The 21,443-nt window shown below is 45.5% G+C and overlaps 1 protein-coding gene across 1 annotated transcript in view; it reads right to left on the bottom strand.

Annotated features, from left to right (window-relative positions):
- Positions 1-3,319: 3,319 nt before the first annotated feature.
- Positions 3,320-21,443, bottom strand: part of LOC126209883 (mediator of RNA polymerase II transcription subunit 15-like) — a 42,972-nt gene continuing 24,848 nt past the window's right edge. The window contains exons 5-7 of the mRNA XM_049939007.1: positions 19,621-19,857; positions 10,440-10,743; positions 3,320-3,599 (exon numbers count right to left, since the gene is read on the bottom strand). Of these exons, the coding sequence (XP_049794964.1) occupies positions 10,444-10,743; positions 19,621-19,857 (537 nt within the window). The 3' untranslated portion in view covers positions 3,320-3,599; positions 10,440-10,443. The remainder of the gene's footprint in view (positions 3,600-10,439; positions 10,744-19,620; positions 19,858-21,443) is intronic.

The raw sequence follows: 21,443 nt of genomic DNA, 5'->3' as shown, positions 1-21,443 counted from the left end.
TAAATGAACAACACGACGACATAAAACGCTCCGTAGATCGGCGAAGGGAATCGATTGAATAGCTGGCCGAAGAAGAGAGACTGCAGCCTTGGCTGCAATATCGGCCGCCTTTTGTAATGTTATTAAACATCTGATGATGGCAATATAGTTTTAGCGAAACAGGTCATCAACTATACAGTGTTTTATTGCGATCTTAGCTCAAAATTTTTCTTCTCCTAAGAAAGTAAATATGGACAGCCTTTCACAGTCAGTATCAATAAACTAACAAATAACAATACGTTGTTCGTCCTTGGACACATCTGGTAATAACGTCGCCTCAGTTCACATTACCGCATTTGGCACTCGCACGTCGGGAGGACACGAATGTCACACTAATCCCTTGCTACATGTCAATGCTTATATACCAGCGCCAGTCTCTGTGACCGAGCGGTTCTAGCCGCATCAGTCTGGAACCGCGCGACTGCTACGGTCCCAGGTTCGAATCCTGTCGCGGGCATGGATGTGTGTGATGTCCTTAGGTTACTTAGGTTTAAATAGTTCTAAGTTCTAGGTGACTGATGACCTCAGATGTTAAGTCCCATAGTGCTCAGAACCATTTGAACCATTTTTAATCGATACGGTGACGGCTTCTCATGCAAGAGGTTGCGGGCTTGAGGCTCATCAGTTGCATTAATTTTATTTTTATTTTTAAATCTTTATAAAAGTGGCTTTGATCACCGCGTCACTTTAATCATAATATCAGCTTCTTCATTTGCTCTCATTTTTCTTCCAATAATTCTTTTTCCAGTGAACACATAGTGCGTAGTGGGACGATCACTGTGTTGTAGAAATAATTCAAAAGTTAAGATCCGATGATGGCACCTTTAGTGTCTTGAAACCGGTTATCCAGTAAACAGTATTTAAGCAATCTCGGCTTTTGAATTATTTCTAATTTTTTTTCCACTTGAAACCGTTGTTCGTTCGTTTTTAATTAATTATATGTAATAATTTCGATATTAAAAAAATGGTTCAAATGGCCCTGAGCACTATGGGACTCAACTGCTGTAGTCATCAGTCCCCTAGAACTTAGAACTACTTCAACCTAACTAACCTAAGGACATCACACACATCCATGCCCGAGGCAGGATTCGAACCTGCGACCGTAGCAGTCGCACGATTCCGGACTGCGCGCCTAGAACCGCGAGACCACCGCGGCCGGCAATTTCGATATTATTTCCTTTGTTTTTATCATCTAATTTTTTCCGTCAAGGTTATTGCATTCACTGTATCAATTCCTCATTTCGCTTGAATTTCGATTTACTTATCAGTCCTTCCTTGGAGTAAATCGTTATCTGCCTTATTTTGTCCATAGTGAATTGGAATTTAGGCTATGTTTCAAATGTTTCTATGACGATTACTATGCAAAAAAAAAAAAAAAAAACTACACAGCTTATATCGAAAAATACATTTTTCAAGTCATTGCACAGTCAGTATAAATACACCACTGGCCATTACAATTGCTACACCAAGAAGAAATGCAGATGATAAACGGGTATTCATTGGACAAATATATTATATTAGAACTGATATGTGATTACATTTTCACGCAATTTGGGTGCATAGTTCCTGAGAAATAAGTGCCCAGAACAACCACCTCTGGCCGTAATAACGGCCTTGATAGGCCTGGGCGCTGAGTCAAACAGGGCTTGGATGGCGTGTACAGGTACAGCTGCCCATGCAGCTTCAACATGATACCACAGTTCATCAAGAGTAGTGACTGGCGTATTGTGACGAGCCAGTTGCTCGGCCACCATTGACCAGACGTTTTCAATTGGTGAGAGATCTGGAGAATGTGCTAGCCAGAGCAGCAGTCGAACATTTTCTGTATCCAGAATGACCCGTACAGGACCTGCAACATGCGGTCGTGTATAATCCTGCTGGAATGCAGGGTTTCGCAGGGGTCGTAACACATCTGAAATGTAATGTCCACTGTTTAAAGTGCCGTCAATGCGAACAAGAGGTGACCGAGACGTGTAACCAATGGAACCCCATACCATCACTCCGGGTGATACGCCAGTATAGCGATGACGAATACACGATTCCAATGGGCGTTCACCGCGATGTCGCCAAACACGGATGCGACCATCATGATACTGTAAAGAGAACCTGGATTCATCCGAAAAAAATCACGTTTTGCGATTCGTGCACCCAGGTTCGTCATTGTGTACACCATCGCAGGCGTTCCTGTCCGTGATGCAGCGTCAAGGGTAACTGTAGCCATGGTCTCCGAGCTGAGAGTCCATGCTGCTGCAAACGTCGTCGAACTGTTGGTTGTTGTCTTGCAAACGTCCCCATCTGTTGACTCAGGGATCGAGACGTGGCTGCACGATCCGTTACAGCCATGCGGATAAGATGCCTGTCATCTCGACTGCTAGTGATACGAGGCCGTTGGGATCCAGCACGGTGTTCCGAGTTACCCTCCTGAACCCACCGATTCCATATTCTGCTAACAGTCATTGGATCTCGCCCAACGCGAGCAGCAATGTCGCGATATGATAAACCGCAAATGCGATAGGCCACAATCCGACCTTTATCGAAGTCGGAAACGTGATGGTACGCATTTCTCTTCCTTACACGAGGCATCACAACAACGTTTCACCAGGCAACGCCGGTTAACTGGTGTGTGTGTGTGTAAAAGAAATCGGTTGGAAAATTTCCTCATGTCAGGACGTTGTAGGTGTCGCCACCGGCGCCAACCTTGTGTGAATGCTCTCGCGTCTGTAGCACGTCATCTTCGTGGTGTAGCAATTTTAATGGGCAGTAGCGTAGATTATTTCGTCTTTCCTTTTTAAACCCATAATGCACCTGACGAAATTTGAAGCCACTACCTCCCGTATGTGACGCACTTATTCTCTCCATTACACCACCCAACCGGTCTATTTGACACAACTTTTTTTTAACGCCATCGTGCGTCACGCAAAATTCCGAAACTTTTTTCGTCAGTTGCTTGCAAAGGAGGGTCACGAGGGCACGGTGTGATACCTGGCATCTTAACCTACATCTCCGCTCATTTGTTTCCAAAATGTCGATCCCGCCGTTGGGTAACTCTCCCCATGAGAACCGCTGGCGGCACCTCCCCCCTTGGCTCGGGCCACAGTTTGACGCCCATTACTCCACACCGCTGCAGAGAAAGGCCAATCTGGTCTCTCAAGGGCCCTGACTGGTACGTTGTCAGGTGAGCCTGTCAAAGAGCTTCTAAGTCAACAGAAACACAAGTGGATGACCTGTGCTCGGAATCGGTGTTGAGTACAGGAAGTAAATACACACTCACGTTACACGATTATACAGTTTCACTACAAAACGTTTTTATTTTAGCTAAAGTTACATACACACAGTGTATAGAAACTAAACAAAGATGTACATGGCTGTTTATCTATTTACAACACCGCTAAGTTGATCCGCGAAGAGCCGAAAGGTATGATGGCTGACTATGCAGAATGCGATGGTGACGAAAGCGTGACGATGAAGAAACATGAAAGTGATACGGGTGCATTAATGCCGCGACATTACATCTTCAACGATGTGGGACCCCGCAGATTCTGCTAGGTCTCGTCGTCGATCTGCAATAGAAATATAAGTCTTAGTGCTGGTATTTCGCTTTTAAAAACATAAAAAAATGACAAACAACTGTAGCACATATGGCAAAAGGCCATTTGTCATACACTGAAGCGCCAAAGAAACTGTTATAGGCATGACTATTCAAATACAGAGATATGTAAACAGGAAGAATGCGGCGCTGCGGTCGGCAGCGCCTATATAAGACAACAAGTGGCTTTTTTTATAATGGCTCTGAGCACTATGGGACTCAACTGCTGTGGTTATTAGTCCCCTAGAACTTAGAACTACTTAAACCTAACTAACCTAAGGACATCACACACATCCATGCCCGAGGCAGGATTCGAACCTGCGACCGTAGCAGTCGCACGGTTCCGGACTGCGCGCCTAGAACCGCGAGACCACCGCGGCCGGCAAGACAACAAGTGTCTGGTGCAGTTGTGACATCGGTTACTGCTGCCACAATGGCAGGTTATCAAGATTTAAGCGACTTTCAACGTGGTATTACAGTCGGCGCACGAGCGATGGGATACAGCATCTTCAAGGGAGCGATGAAGTGTGTATTTTCCAGTACGACCATTTCACAAGTGTACCGTAATGTCAGGAATCCGGTAAAACATCAAATTTACGACATCGCTGCGGCCGGAAAAAGATCCCGCAAGAAAGAGATGAACGACGACTGAAGAGAATCGTTCAACGTAACAGAAGTGTAACCCTTTCTCAAATTGTACAGATTTCAATGCTGGGTCATCAACAAGTGTCAGCGTACGAACCGTTCAACGAAACATCATCGATATGGGCTTTGGGAGCCGAAGGCCCACTCGTGTACCCTTGATGATTGCACAACACAGATTTACGCATCGCCTTGGCCCGTCAACTCCGACATTGGACTGTTGATGACTGGAAACATGTTGAATGGTCTGACGAGTCTCGTTCCAAATTGTATCAGGAGGGTGGAAATGTACAGGTATGGAGACAACCTTATGAATCCATGGGCTCACATGTCATCAGGTGACTGTTCAAGCTGGTGGAGGTTTTGTAATAGCGTGGAGTCTGTGCAGTTGAGCGATATGGGACCCGCGATATTTCTAGATACGACTCTGACAGGTGACACGTACGTAAGCATCCTGTCTGATCACGTGGAGTTATTAGGTCCATTGTGCATTCTGACGGACCTCGGCAATTCCAGCACGACAACGCGACACTCCATACGTCCAGCATTGCTACAGAGTGGGTACAGAAACACTCTTCTGGCCATCAAACTCCCCAGACAAGAACATTTTTGAGCATATCTGTGATTCTTTGCAAAGTGCTGTTCAGAAGAGATCTTCACTCTGTCATACTCTTACGGATTTATGGACAGCCCTGCAGGTTTCATGGTGTCAATTCCCTCCAGCACTACTTCAGACATTAGTCGAGTGTATACCACGTCGTGTTGCGGTACTTCCGCGTGCTCGCGGGGGCCCTACACGATATTAGCCAGGTGTACCAGTTTCTTTGACTCTTCAGTATATTTAATAGTAAGAGGAAGTGAAAAAGCTGGCCATTATAAATGAATCTTTCACCATTCTAAAAGTTTATAACTCCTCCAGTGCGCGATATGATCTTGCCTGACATTCACAAAGTGGTGGCTCATTCTTTCATATCCGAAGCCAGTGACGTTAGTGGTACAGAGTAATGAAATTTCTTGTGAACCTTGCTATAAACCACTGGCCCACTTTCTTTAAATAAAGAAAATCAACAATGCAACACTGGAATTTGCTTAATTTTTCAGCTCTTCCAGGAGCTCCTCGACAGAATAGAAGGAGAGCCGTGAGGAAACTCTTCAGTTTAGACTTAAAAGTGTTTGGGCTACTGCTAAAATTGAGTTCTTGTGGTACCTTATTGAAAATGGATGCAGCAGAATACTGCACAAGAGTCAAGGAAGTTCATTCCACATGCAGATTATATTTCTGCCTAGTATTAACCGATTGAAAGCTGCTAACTCTTGGGAATAAGCTAATATTGCTAACAACAATCGACATTAAAGAAAATATATGCTGTGAGGGCAATGTCAGAATTCCCAGACCATTGAATAGGGGTCGACAAGAGATTCTCGAACTTACACCACATATAGCTCGAACAGCCCGTTTTTGAGCCAAAAATACCCTTTTTGAATCAGAAGAATTACCCCAAAAAATAATACCATACGACATAAACGTATGAAAATATGCGAACTGTCATTTATTTCAGATACTGTTCTAATGATAAATAAATCAGCATTTAGTTTCTGAACAAGATCCTGAACATGAGCTTTCCACAACAGCTTACTATCTATCCGAAAGCCTAGGAACTTGAACTGTTCCGTCTCGCTTATAATATGCCCATTCTGTCTGATCAAAATATCGGTTCTTGTTGAATTGTGAGTTAGAAACTGTAAAAACTGAGTCTTACTGTGATTTAGCATCAAATTATGTACTCAAGATGGATATACCGGCCCCAAGATTCAGATGAAACTCACCTCCTGCGATGTACACAGCTTAGGTCAGATTAATTTATTGGTGCATCTCATAAGGCCGGTACCTTTTGCAATATATATGCGGTAGATATCGTCGTATGCTCGGTCAGGACCTTTTCAGACAATGTAGTTGTGTATAAGAAGGGATCAGCGCCGGAACACTGTAGCAAAATGCAGGAAGACCTGTAGATGATCAGTGATTGGGGCAGGAAGTAGCAGCTGACCCTAAACGAAGACAAGTGTAAGGCACTGCACGTGAGTAGGTGAAGAGATGTACTACGGTACTGTTTGATTACACTATTGGCCAAAAGTCAGTGGACAAAAATTATGTAGAGTAAGATACCTTCGAGTGACCACGCAGATCGACCTAAAGTGGAATGAACACGTAAAACAAATAGTAGGGTTATCAGATGCCAGAGTCGGATTGACTGGGAGAATCTGAAAGAAACGCAGTTCATCCACGAAAGAAGTGGCTGAAAACGCTCTCGTTGGAGTGGCAGACGCTACGCGAGAGGTGTTGTACATCACGGAGAGTTTGGCACGTCTATATTTCTGAAACTAATAAGCATACGCAATGAATTTTGCTGTTTGATGAACGGGAAATTCAAAAAGTTATTTTTTCATACCTTCTCACAGGTGTTCAGTATGACCCCCTTGAGATGCATGGCATATGTCAATGCGGTGCTCAAATTGTTCCCACGCTGCAGCGAGCATGTCTTGAGTTACAGCTTCCACAGCTGCTGTTATGTCATGCCTCAGAGCATTCATTGTTGTTGGTAACTACGGCACATTAACATAGTCTTTTTATAAAGCCCCACAAGAAATAATCACACACTGTCAGGTCAAGTGACCTTGGAGGTCGGTAATGTAACGTTGAATCGTTTGGTCCAGTGCGACCGATCCATCGCTCAGTAATCCTATGATTTAAAAATTCACACACTTCCAGATGCCAGTGTAGTGGTGCTCCATCCTGTTGGTAAATGAAGTCATTTGTATCAGTCTCCAACTGTGGGAAATTAAAGTTCTAAAGCATATCGAGATATGTGCTTCCTGTAGTAGTGTTATCCGCAAAGAAAATATACCGAACACCTTTTCCAGTGAAACTGCACAAAACACATTAAATTTTGGGGAGTCCCTCTCGTGTTGTACAAATTCATGTTGTTGTTCTGTACTCAATATTCTCATATTATGATGGTTCACTTTTCCATTTAAATGGAATGTTGCCTCGTCACTAACCGACGTGGAAGGGAACTGCCATCCTCCATCTTGCCGAGAACGAAGTTACAGAACTCCACACACTGCTGTTTCTCACCTTCACGAAGAGCTTACAGTTGCTGAATTTTATGCAGTTTCATGTGTAAACGTCGACGCAACACACTCGACACGGACATCGGGGGCACGTTGAGCTGTCGAGTTACACGGCGAACGGATTTCTGCTGACTCCTCGTGAAAGTACGGTGTATGCGTTGGGCGTGTGTTTCAGACACCCGGCGACGGCCCGGCGATTTGCCTCTACACAAACAACCTGTTTCTCGGAATTGTTCATGCCATCGTCTAACGCTCCGTGTTAAAGGAAGATCCACACCATAATTAGTACGAAAGTCACGCTGAACAGTTATTATTGACCCGTACTGCGAGAAACGTAGAACACATTGTTACTAGAATTGAAGTGGACGAACACTGCAGCTACCTAGCGGGAACCATGTAAAGCTCGAGAGTTTGTTCTTTCCAACAGTACGTTGTTCACACACATATCTCAAATGACATAATAATTATGATTTTTTTTTAAAATCGGGTGATTCTTTTTGATACACCCTGTATTATTTCCTCCCATATACACTGTGTGATTAAAAGTCTCCGCACATCGACAAAAACGTACGTTTTTCATATTAGGTGCATTGCGCTGCCGCCTATTGCCAGGTACTCCATATCAGTGACCTCAGTAAACATCGTGAGAGAGCAGAATGGGGCGCTAAGCGGAACTGACAGACGTCGAACGTGGTCAGGTTATTAGGTGTCACTTGTGTCATACGTCTGCACGCGAGATTTGCGCACTTCTAAACATCCCTATGTCCACTGCTTCCGATGTGATAGTGAAATGGAAACGAGAAGGGACACGTACAGCACAAAAGCGTACAGGCCGACCTTGTCTGTTAAGTGACAGAGACCGCTGACAGTTGAAGAGGGTTATAATGTGTAATAGGCAGATATCTATCAAGACCATCAAACAGGAATTCGAAACTGCCTCAGAATCCACGACAAGTACTATGACAGTTAATTGGGTGGCGAGAAAACTTGGAATTCATGGTCGCGCGGCTGCTCATAAGTCACACAACACGCCAGTAAATACCAAACGACGCCTCGCTTGGTGTAAGGAGCGTACACACTGTACGATTGAACAGTAGGAAAACGTTTTGTGGAGTGACGAATCACAGTACACGATGTGGTGATCCGAAGGCGGGGTGTGGGTATGGCGAATGTCCGGTGAACGTCATCAGCCAGTTTGTGTAGTGTCAACAGTAAAATTCGGAGGCGGTGGTGTTACGGTGTGGTCGTGTTTTTCATGGAGGAGGCTTGCACATCTTGTTGTTTTGCGTGGCACTATCACAGCACAGGACTACATTGATGTTATAAGCACCTTCTTGCTTCCCGCTGTTGAAGAGCAATCCGGGGATGGCGATTGCATCTTTCAACACGATCCAGCACCTGTTGAGAATGCACGGCCTATGGCGGAGTAGTTACACGCTAATAATATCCCTGTAATGGACTGGCTTGCACAGAGTCCTGACGTAAATCCTATAGAACATCACTGGGATGTTTTGGAACGTCGACTTCGTACCAGCCCTCACTGACAGAAGTCGATACGTCTCCTCAGTGCAGCACTCCAAGAAGAATGGGCTGCCATTCCCTGAGAAACCTTCCAACATCTGATTGAACGTATCCAGAATGAGATTTTCACTCTGCAGCGGACTGTGCGCTGATATGAAACTTCCTGGCAGATTAAAACTGTGTGCCGGACCGAGACTCGAACTCGGGACCTTTGCCTTTTGCGAGCAAGTGCTCTACCAACTGAGCTACCCAAGCACGACTCACGCCCCGTCCTCACAGCTTTACTTCTGCCACTACCTCGTTTCCTCCCTTCCAAACTTTACAGAAGCTCTCCTGCGAAACTTGCAGAACTAGCACTCCTGGAAGAAAGGATATTTTGGAGACATGGCTTAGCCACAGCCTGGCGGATGTTTCCAGAATGAGATTTTCACTCTGCAGCGGATTGTGCGCTGATATGAAACTTCCTGGCAGATTAAAACTGTGTGCCGGACCGAGACCCGAACTCGGGACCTTTGCCTTTCGCGGGCAAGTGCTCTACCAACTGAGCTACCCAAGCACGACTCACGCCCCGTCCTCACAGCTTTACTTCTGCCACTACCTCGTTTCCTCCCTTCCAAAGTTTACAGAAGCTCTCCTGCGAAACTTGCAGAACTAGCACTCCTGGAAGAAAGGATATTTTGGAGACATGGCTTAGCCACAGCCTGGCGGATGTTTCCAGAATGAGATTTTCACTCTGCAGCGGATTGTGCGCTGATATGAAACTTCCTGGCAGATTAAAACTGTGTGCCGGACCGAGACCCGAACTCGGGACCTTTGCCTTTTGCGAGCAAGTGCTCTACCAACTGAGCTACCCAAGCACGACTCACGCCCCGTCCTCACAGCTTTACTTCTGCCAGTACCTCGTTTCCTCCCTTCCAAAGTTTACAGAAGCTCTCCTGCGAAACTTGCAGAACTAGCACTCCTGGAAGAAAGGATATTTTGGAGACATGGCTTAGCCACAGCCTGGCGGATGTTCCCAGAATGAGATTTTCACTCTGCAGCGGATTGTGCGCTGATATGAAACTTCCTGGCAGATTAAAACTGTGTGCCGGACCGAGACCCGAACTCGGGACCATTGCCTTTGGCGGGTAAGTGATTGAACGCATGCCTGCAAGAGTGGAAGCTGTCATCAAGGCTAAGGGTGGGCCAACACCAAATTGAATTCCAGCATTACCGATGGAGGGCGCCACGAACTTGTAAGTCATTTTCAGCCAGGTGTCCGGATACTTTTGATCACATAGCGTACATCTAACGAAACGGCAACAACGAGAAAATCAGTGAAGTTAGAGCTCATACTGATGCTAACAGATACTGATTCTTCCCTTGTGAGATTCATTAATGGAACAGGGAAGGGGTGGTTACACAAGTAATGGAAGTACCCTCCACCATAGAACAATAGGTTGGAGTTGGATGTAGACTGAGTACAGGTTGCTCTTTAGTCAGACTTGGCGCACCAGTGGGGTGCAGAGTGGCAACGCACCTGGTCAGCCCTTGACCTGGACGGCCTGTGGGTGGGCTTGCTGCTGCAGCTGCTGCGCGCCCTGCGGCTGGTGCACCTGCTGCAGCAGCTGCTGCGCCGGGCTGAGCGTCTGCTGCAGGTAGGCCGCCAGCTGCTGCTGCGCCTGCGACTGCAGGCTGCTCTGGATCTGCGCCAGGTACGGCGACTGGTAGATCTGGACGCCGCGGCCCTGAGGGACCGCGCCGGCTGCCGGAGCGGCAGCTGCGGTGGCGGCGGGCTGGTAGCTCAGCCCCGCGGCGGCATCCGGGATGTACATCAGCAGCGGCTGCAATACACGTACAGAGCCACGGTTCAGTCGCTGTGCTGCAACTTGGAACTCCGATCAGGCCAGGCATGGGCCCGAGGGGTCAGACACTCCACAAACAAACAGTTTTTACGCTACTGGCCATTAAAACTGCTAAACCAAGAAGAAATACAGATGATAAACGGATATTCATTGGACGAATATATTATAGTACAACTGACATGTCATTACGTTTTCACGCAACTTCGGTGCATGATCCTGAGAAATCAGTACCCAGAACAACCACCTCTGGCGTAATAACGGCCCTGATATGCCTGGGCATTGAGTCAAACAGAGCTTGGATGGCGTGTATAGGTACAGCTGCCCATGCAGCTTCAACACGATGCCACTGTTCATCAACAGTAGTGACTGGCGTATTGTGACGAGCCAGTTGCTCGGCCACCACTGACGAGACGTTTTCAGTTAGTGAGAGATCTGGAGATTATGCTGGCCATGGCAGCAGTCGAACATTTTCTGTAGCCAGAAAGGCCCGTAGATGACTTGCAGTATGCGGTCGTGTATTATACTGGTGAAATGTAGGGTTTCGCAGGGATGGAATGAAGGGTAGAGCCACGGGTCGTAACACATCTGAAATGTAACGTCCACTGTTCAAAGTGTCGTCAGTGCGAACAAGAGGTGACCGAGACGTGTAACCAATGGCACCCCATACCATCACGCCGGGTGATACGCCAGTATGGCGATGACGAATACACGCTTCAAATGTGCGTTCACCGCGATGTCGCCAAACACGGATGCGACCATCGTAATGCTGTAAAGAGAACCTGGATTCATGTGAAAAAATTACGTTTTGCCATTCGTGCACCCAGGTTCGTCATTGACTACACCATCACAGGCACACGCCCGCGCGGGATTAGCCGAGCGGTCTAGGCGCTGCACTCATGGACTGTGCGGCTGGTGACGGTGGAGGTTCGAGTTCTCCCACGGGCATGGGTGTGTGTCTTTGTCCTTAGGATAATTTAGGTTAAAGTAGTGTGTACGCTTAGGGTCTGATGACTTTGGCAGTTAAGTCTCATAAGATTTCACACACATTTTTTTGCAGGCACTCGTGTCTGTGATGCAACGTTGAGGGTAACCGCAGCTTCGGTCTCCGAGCTGGTAGTCCATGCTGCTATAAACGTCGTCGAAATGTTCGTGCAGATAGTTGCTGTCTTGCAAACGTCCCCATCTGTTGAATCAGAGATCGAGAGGTGGCTGCACGATCCATTACTGCCAAGCGGATAAGATGCCTGTCATCTCGACTGCTAGTGATACGAGGCCGTTGGGACCCAGCACGGCGTTCCGTATTACCCTCCTGAACCCACCGATTCCATATGCTGCTAACAGTCATTGGATCTCGACCAACGCGAGCAGCAATGTCGCGATACGATAAACCGCAATCGCGATAGACTACAATCCGACGTTTATCAAAGTCGGAAACGTGATGGTACGCATTTCTCCTCCTTACACGAGGCATCACAACAACGTTTCACCAGGCAACGCCGGTCAACTGCTGTTTGTGTACGAGAAATCGGTTGGAAACTTTCCTCACGTCAGCACGTTGTAGGTGTCCCCACCGGCGCCAACCTTGTGTGAATTCTCTGAAAAGTTAATGATTTGCATATCACAGCATCTTCTTCCTGCCGGTTAAATTTTGCGTCTGTAGCACGTCATCTTCGTGGTGTAGCAATTTTAATGGCCAGTAGTGTAAATGCCAGACGGTTCGAGAACTTGTACAGAAACTGAAGGAGGTTGGAAATGAATTTTAATCCAACGACATTGAAATACAGAAGGTGTTCAAAATGTTACGGCACAAGGTCAATCGCCGGTACGCTAGTGGGTAACGACAGGGACGAGAAGGTCGTGAGAAGAAGTCAGCCAATCGCACACTGAACAACCTTCCAACGTGACAGCAGCGTCGCCTACGTGGAGCCGATGTAATTGTTGCAATCTACTGGTGACGACCAACTTCAAGATTAGCCATCTAGATAGCAGCGTCAACGATAGCGACTTGTACAGCTGTTCGGGAAAGACTTTTGTCAGTTAGAAATCAGCAGAAATCATTCATATTGCAAAGGCCGATAATTTCGTATGTCGCCCTCTGCTTGCGACACATCCGTGTAATTGCCAAAGTTAAGTAATAAAACTCATTAATATGAGTTATTTGCTTTTTTGTCTAGCGAACCGAGTATGCAAGGCTTCCTAGACATTTTTTTCACTCGCGTTGACTGTACAGTCTACACAGATTGTTTTTGTTTGTTTTGTTTTCCTGTAATCGAATTTTTATGTTGTTCTCAAACTGCATTTTTTAAACTTTGCACGTTAATTAATTTTCCGAATTTACTTCAGACCGAGATTTTCGTTAATCCCATCTGCCGAGTTCTTGTAGTGATACTTTCATGGAAACTTTCATACCTTAACACATATTTATTTAGAAGCCAACAACAGATTGTCATAGATTTAGCTTTAAAATCTTTCAATATAACGAAACATTTTCATTAAAAAAAATTTGCCGGGCGCTGTGGCCGAGCAGTTCTAGGCGCTACAGTCTGGAACCGTGCGACCTCTACGGATGCAGGTTCGAATCCTGCCTCGGGCATGGGTGTGTGTGATGTCCTTACGTTAGTTAGGTTTTAGTAGTGCTAAGTTCTGGGGGACTGATGACCTCAGATGTTAAGTCCCATAAGTGCTCAGAGACATTTGAACCATTGAAATTTTCATCCTCTATTTCACCTGTATAAGTGTCGAATTTTCAATAACACTGAAACATTTTTTTTCCTTAAAGAAAAAGCCAAATACAGATTTTCATAGCCTTAGCTTAAGAAATTATTTCATTGTGAAATATTTTCATAAAAAGTTGCGCCCCTATTTCATCCTCTTAGGGGTTGGATTACCAGAACAACTGAAAAACGTATTTCTTTTATTTTTAACGCAGAATTCAAAGATGGGGCTTCATAAATGCTTTATTAGTAAATTAATAATTACTTATTTTTTTAAAAAAATTCAGCGGTTTCCTTAGTGGTAGCATTTCCAAAAACACTGAAGGAGCAATTTTTTATTTTTATTTTATTTTATTTTTCCTTCTGACTGCGAAACCAAATACCAGTTTTGGTACGACTGACTTCAAAATTACCTTAACAGCGTCATGCTTTCAAAAATCTTCTAATCCCCTACTTCAGCCCCTCTGGGGTAAAATTTCGAAGTCGCTTACTAAACGATGCCTATACTATGAGATCAACACCCTCTACATATTTCTAGTTTTTATCCTTAGCGGTTTGGGCTGAGCGGTGATGGGTCAGTCAGTCTGTTCAAAATGGTTCAAATGGCTCTGAGCGCTATGGGACTTACATCTGAGGTCATCAGTCCCCTAGAACTTAGAACTACCTAAACGTAACTAACCTAAGGACATCACACACATCCACACCCGAGGCAGGATTCGAACCTGCGACCGTAGCAGCCGCGTGGTTCCGGACTGAAGCACCTAGAATCGTTCGGCCACAGCGGCCGGTCAGTCAGTCAGAATATTGCCTTTCATGTACAGAGAAATATAAAAGGCTGTCCTAACAGAGTCCTCATCGTCCACCCAAGACCGCTAAGGATAGAAACCAGAAATTTGGAGAGGGTGTTGATCTTATACTACAGGCATCATTTAGTAAGAGACTGTTAGAAATTTTATCCTAGAGGGGCTGAAGTAGGGATTAGAAGATTTTTCAAAATATGGCGCTGCTCAGGTAATTTTGAAGTCAGAAGGTCGAAAACTGGTATTAGGTTTCGCAGTCAGAAATAAAAAAGAAAAACTTCCTTCAGCACTTTTGGAGTTCAGCCATTAAGGAGTTCAAATAATAGCTGAAAGTGTTCTTTGAAAATGAGTATTTGTTACGGTACTAAAAAAGCATTTTTAAAGTTACATCTATGAAAACTGCTATTTGACTGCTCTTTTAGCTACAAAAAATACGCGTTTCAGTGTTTTTGGAAATTAATCCACTGTGGGGGTGAAATAATAGAGGACCAAAATTTTCTTTATATTAAAATATTTTTAAACCTAAATCTGTGACAATTTGTATTTGACTTTTAAGGAAATAAGGGTTGGGGGATGAGTTTCTATGGAAATACCACCACAAGAACTAATAAGGAAGGATTAACAAAAATCCCCGACTCTGCGTTTTGGTCGGATTTACATTCGGAAATACTTGTATGGCGTTAACTGACGTGCGAAGTTTAGGAGATGTTGTAGTTTGTGAAAAACATAAATATTCGATTAAAGGGAAACAAAAAGATCAGTGCAGACCATACTGTCAACGCGAGCGAAGCGGCGGGAGCTAAGATAGTTACTTACATACAAATGGAATAAAAAAAAAGTGCTTCACTTTTAGAAAAGTACACATTGGTCATTTGCAAGAAATTAAAACTGTAGATCAGCCAATGATCCAAATTGTAAAACAAGTTTTTGGTTATTGCCATTGTGATTCAGGGAAAGAATGTATGAACCACCTCCACAACTTGGGTGCCAGCAGTCTATCTCTTAAAGCCGTTGGACTGCAGCTAACCCTGTCTCCTCCCAAGGTTGCTTTAATAACTTCTGCAGGAGGATGTCCACCTGCTTAGCTGAGTGGTAACGTGCTTGCCTCCCATGTAGCGGGCCCGGGTTCGATTCCCGGCCGGGGTGGAGATTCTCTCCGTTCGTCGACTGGGTGTTCTCTTGTCCTTATCGTCATTTCATCCTCATCCCTGGCACTCAAATCTCCCAACTTGGCGTCAGCTGACATAAGATTTGCACTCGGCGGCCGAACTTCCCCGTTGGATCCTGCCAGCCAACACCGCCATACGCTCATATCGTTTTGAAGGAGGATTACGTGAAATCTGGAAATGGGAGAGAGGTACAGGCAGTATGTAAGTTTGGGAGGACAGGTCCATGACCTGCGCCTAGACAGCTCAGGTGGGAGAACCACACCCGAAAAGGCAAAGTCTTGCTCCCCCTTTTGTAGTTTTACATACTGGTCTATTACTGTATGTTTAATTCTTCCGTGATCGGACTTTTAAGGAAGTTGACTTACAACAGATCACGTTCAGCACAAAAATCAAACGTCTACGTTCTGTTAGTGAAATATCTGTAATTAATAGCCATCAGGATCTGTTATTAATCACAATAAAAATTAATTTATTTCTTCCCCGGAATGAATCTCCGCAACTACGTATTCCACACTGAGACTACAGTAAACCACGCTGATAATGTGTCATTCTGGACAAGCCACGATTTAACGGATGTTAATTCTTTCATTCATACAGTTTTCGATTATTACTACCATATTACACAGGTCGTTAAGCCACGTAATTTCTAATCAGTAACTTTAGTTGTACCCACACTAGGAAAACTAACGCTCACTCTTGTAGCTCAAGTTATACACTGAAGCAGCAAAGAAACTGCCATACGCATGCGTATTGAAACACAGAGACATGTAAACAGGCTGAATACGGCATTGCGGTCGCCAACGCCTATGTAAGACAACAAGTGTCTGGCGCAGTTATTAGATCGCTTATTGCTGCTACAAATAGCTCTGAGCACTATGGGACTCAACATCTGAGGTCATCAGTCCCCTGGACTTAGAACTACTTAAACCTAAGGACATCACCCACATCCATGCCCGACGCAGAATTCGAACCTGCGACCGTAGCAGCGCGGTTCCGGACTGGAGCGCCTAGAACCGCGTAGCAACCGCGGCCGGCTATTGCTGCTACAATGGCAGCTTGTCAAGATTTAAGAGAGTTTGAACGTGGTGTTACAGTTGACGCACGAGCGGTGGGACGGATTCTCCGAGGTAGCGATGAAGTGCGGATTTTCCATTAAGAACATTTAACGAGAGTACCGTAAATATCAGGAATCCGATAAAACATCAGATCTCCGACATCGCTACTTCCGGAAAAAGATCCTGCAAGAACGACGACTGAAGAGAATCGTTCAACGTGGCAGAAGTGCTGCAGATTCCAATGCTGGGACATCAACAAGAGCCAGCGTGCGAACCATTCAACAAAACATCGGAGCCGAAAGCCCACTGGCGTGCCCTTGATGATTGCATGATATAAGGTTTTAAGCCTCGCCTGACACGTCAGCACCGACACTGATGACTGGAAACATGTTGCCTGGTCGGGAGTGTCTCGTTTCAAATTGTATCGAGCGGATGGACGTGTACGAGTATGGAGACAAGCTCATGAATCCATGGACGCTGCATGTCAGCAGGGGACTGTTTAAGCTGGTGGAGGCTAATAGTGTGGGGCGTGTGCAGTTGGAGTCTAGATACGACTCTGATAGGTGAAACGTAAGCAAGCATCCTGTCTGACCAGTTGTATTCATTCGTTCCCATTGTGCATTCCAACGGACTTGGGTAATTCCAGCAGGGCAATGCGACACCACCCACGTCTAGAGTTCCTACATAGTGGTTCCAGGTACACTCTTCTGAGTGGCCCCAAACGCCCCAGACATGAACATTATTGAGCGTCATCTGCGATGCCTTGCAACGTGCTGTTTAGATCTCCACTCCCTCGTACTCTCACGGATTTATGGACAGCCATGCAGGACTCGTGGAGTCACTTCCCTCCAGCACTACCTCAGACATTAGTCTAGTCCATCCCACGTGGTGTTGCGGCACTTCTGCATGCTCACGGGGGCTCAGGTGTATCAGTTTCTTTGGCTGTTCATTATATATATATATATATATATATATATATATATATATATATATATATATGATTATTAATGGCCACGCGTAATGGCCGTGTGTTTAGAGGCGCCATGTCACAGATGGCGCGACCCCACCCGCTGGAGGTTCGAGTCCTCCCTCGTTCATGTATTCTTGTTGTTGTTCTTAGCATAAGTTAGTTTAAGTAATGTGGAAGTCTATGGACTAATGACCTCAGCAGTTTGGTACCTTAGGAATTCACACACATTTGAACATTTGATTATTACAGTAATCAGTACTGCTCAAATCCTTAATACAACTCTTCCTCTCAACAACATTTTAGCTTTTACTGAAGCCACTTACCATATTTACGATCCGACCAATGCTTATATCTCCAGACACGTGTGTAGTTGCAGGGCCACTCACCACATACTGGAAAAATGCCAGTGTGGCTGGAGTTGCTTGTGCAACAAAAGATAGGCATATAACGTATAAAATATTTCAGATTGTAAGACTTTATGGCAAGTGCATGCTAACCGGAGAGTGCAGGTGTAACAGGCACAATACTCCTACACAGTTTGGCACACAGTTTTAACATAAAATGAATTACGAACTTCGATTCTATAAGTATACTATGTGTTCAAAAGTATCCAGACACCACCAAAAACGTATGTTTCTCATATTAGGTGCATTGTGCTGCCATCTGCTGCCAGATACGCCATATCAGTGACCTCATAGCAGAATGGGGCGCTACGCGGAACTCACGGACTTCGAACGTGGTCAGGTGATTGGGTGTAACTTGTGTCATACGTCTGTAAGTGGGATTTCCACACACATAAACATCCCTAGCTCCACTGTTTCCGACGTGATAGTGAAATGGAAACGTGAAGGGACACGTACAGCACAAAAGCGTGCAGGCTGACCCCGTCTGTTGACTGACAGAGACCGCCGACAGTTGAAGAGGGTCATAATGTGTAATAGGCAAACATCTATCCGACCGTCACACAGGACATCCAAACTGCATCAGGATGCACTGCAAGTACTATGACAGTTAGGAGGGTGGTGAGAAAACTTGGATTGTAACGCCAGTAAATGCCAAACGACGCCTCGCTTGGTGTAAAGGGCGTAAACATTGGACGATTGAACAGTGAAAAAACGTTGTATGGAGTGACGAATCACGGTACGCAATTTGGCGATCCTATGGCAAGTTGTGGGCATGCCGAATGCCTGGTGAACGCCATCTGCCAGCGTGTGTAGTGCCAACAGTAAAATTCGGAGGCGGTGGAGTTATGGTGTGGTCGTGTTTCTCATGGAGGGGCCTTGCACCCTTTGTCGTTTTGCGTGTGGCCGGCCGCTGTGGCGGAGTGGTTCTAGGCGCTTCATTCCAGAACCACTCGACTGATACGGTCGCAGGTTCGAATCCTGCCTCAGGCATGGATGTGTGTGATGTCCATAGGTTAGTTAGGTTGAAGTAGTTCTAAGTTCTAGGGAACTGATGACCTAAGATGTTAAGTTCCTTAGTGCTCAGAGCCATTTGAACAATTTTTTGATGACCTCAGATGGTAAGTCCCACAGTGCTTAGAGCCATTTCAACCATTAATTCTGCGTGGGACTATCACAGCACAGGCCCAGGTTGACATTTTAAGCACCTTCTTGCTTCACATTGTCCTCACCGACCGACATCGATACCTCTCCTCAGTGCAGCACTCACTGAAGAATGGACTGCCATTTCCCAAGAAACCTTCCAGCACCTGACTGAACGTATGCGTGCGACAGTGTCATCAAGGCTGAGGGTGGGCGACACTGTACTGAATTCCAGCATTCCCGGGTTCGATTCCCGGCGGGGTCAGGGATTTTCTCTGCCTCGTGATGGCTGGGTGTTGTGTGCTGTCCTTAGGTTAGTTAGGTTTAAGTAGTTCTAAGTTCTAGGGGACTTATGACCACAGCAGTTGAGTCCAATAGTGCTCAGAGCCATTTGAACCATTTTTTGAATTCCAGCATTACCGATGGAGGTCGCGGTGAACTTGTAAGTGATTTTCAGCCAAGTGTCTGGATCCTTTTGATCACATAGTGTATCACACGTTATTCCATGGTCTCCATCCATTACATCTGTCCTCATTAGCATTTTGAAGATGCCATCACACAGGTCTTCTCTGTGTAGGAAGACGGATGGCACAGAGTCCATTACCTGGTGCTGGAAGAGGTTAGGGCCGAACACGGGAGACTGCTGCAGGCCAGCGCCGCCCAAGCCAGCCAGCTGCGAGTAGGGAGAGACGGCAGCAGCTGAGGCGGCAGCTCCCAGGCCCAGCTGCGAGTAGTCCGGCGCCTGCAGCTGCGGCTGCACAGCTGTGCCGGCCACGGATGCAGGGATGCCGGCCCTCGGGGCCGTCGCGTACTTGGCGTACAGCTGCTGTGGCGACAGCGCCTGTGGGTGATGGAGAGTGGCGTCATATCTGCACGAGATTTGCTACAGTCAGAACCGCAAAAAAGAAGCTTACAAGGGAACCTCCCCATCGCACCCCCCTCAGATTTAGTTACAAGTTGGCACAGTGGATAGGCCTTGAAAAACTGAACACAGATTAATCGAGAAAACAGGAAGAAGTTGTGTGGAACTATGAAAAAATTAGCAAAATATACAAACTGAGGCAACATGGGCAACATCAAGGACCGTGTGAGCTCAAGAGCGCCGTGGTCTCGTAGTTAGTGTGAGCAGCTGCGGCACGAGAGGTCTTTGGTTCAAGTCTTCCCTCGAGTGAAAAGTTTAATTTTTTATTTTCAGTTTATGTGACAAACACTTATGTTTTCATCACTTTTTTGGGAGTGATTATCATATCCACAAGAAAACCTAAATCGGGCAAGCTAGAAGAATCTTTTTACCCCTTCGCCAAGTGTACAAGTTAGGTGGGTCGACAACATATTCCTGTCATGTGACGCACATGCCGTCACCAGTGTCGTATAGAATATATCAGACGTGTTTTCCTGTGGAGGAATCGGTTGACCTATGACCTTGCGATCAAATGTTTTTTGTTCCTATTGGAGAGGCACGTCCCTTCGTCTACTAATCGCACGGTTTTGCGGTGCGGTCGCAAAACACAGACACTAAACTTATTACAGTGAACAGAGACGTCAATGAACGAACGGACAGATCATAACTTTGCGAAAATAAAGAAAGTAAATTTTTCGCTCGATGGAAGACTTGAACCAAGGACACCACGGTGCTCTTGAACTCACACGCTTCTAGATGTTGCCTATGTTGCGCATGGACTACTCAGTTTGTATATTTTGCTAATTTTTTCATAGTTCCACACAACTTCTTCCTGTTTTCTCGATTTATCTGTGTTCAGTTTTTCAAGGCCTATCCACTGTGCCAACTTGTAACTAAATCTGAGGGGGGTGCGATGGGGAGGTTCCCTTGTTAGTAGCATGCATGTGCTGACTGAAATGTAAGGAAGTTTAGAATAATGTTGTTTCAAGTTTTCAATCTACATCTCTCCACTACAAAAACTCAAGCATTTGGTAACTACCACCTGCCTGTAATGAAAAGTGGTGAATCTTCTTAACTGCTATACTTTCACCAACTGCGACATGGTCGCTTATACAAACAGTGATCCAATACTGTTAAATGTCTTTTTTTAATCCAGTCTTTGATTACAAAATGAATTCCTTAGACGATGACCGGTTTCAGTCAGTAATGGTCATCCTCAGGTGTAAAAAAGATCTGAGGATGGTCATTACTGACTGAAACCGGTCATCGTCTAAAGAATTCATATGTGACCAGAGACTGGAATAAAAAATATTTAACTGCTAGACTTACTATGCTGAATTCTCTTGGACAAGGCGATTTGTTTGCAAAGGTATATCCCTAGATACCCCACAGACCAGTCTTTCTTTTTTGTTTCTTGCAACCTGTGTGGCTTTTTTCAGTCTCGTGTAGTTCTGTATGCAACTGTGTTAATGTTGTTTCAGTCTATTCCTGAGCAATTTAACCATCTATTGTTTCACACACCAACT

This window comes from Schistocerca nitens, chromosome 10, assembly GCF_023898315.1.
Source record: "Schistocerca nitens isolate TAMUIC-IGC-003100 chromosome 10, iqSchNite1.1, whole genome shotgun sequence".
NCBI lineage: Eukaryota > Metazoa > Arthropoda > Insecta > Orthoptera > Acrididae > Schistocerca > Schistocerca nitens.
Note: the sequence above shows the minus strand (reverse complement) of the source record. Positions and strands in the feature narration are given on the sequence as shown.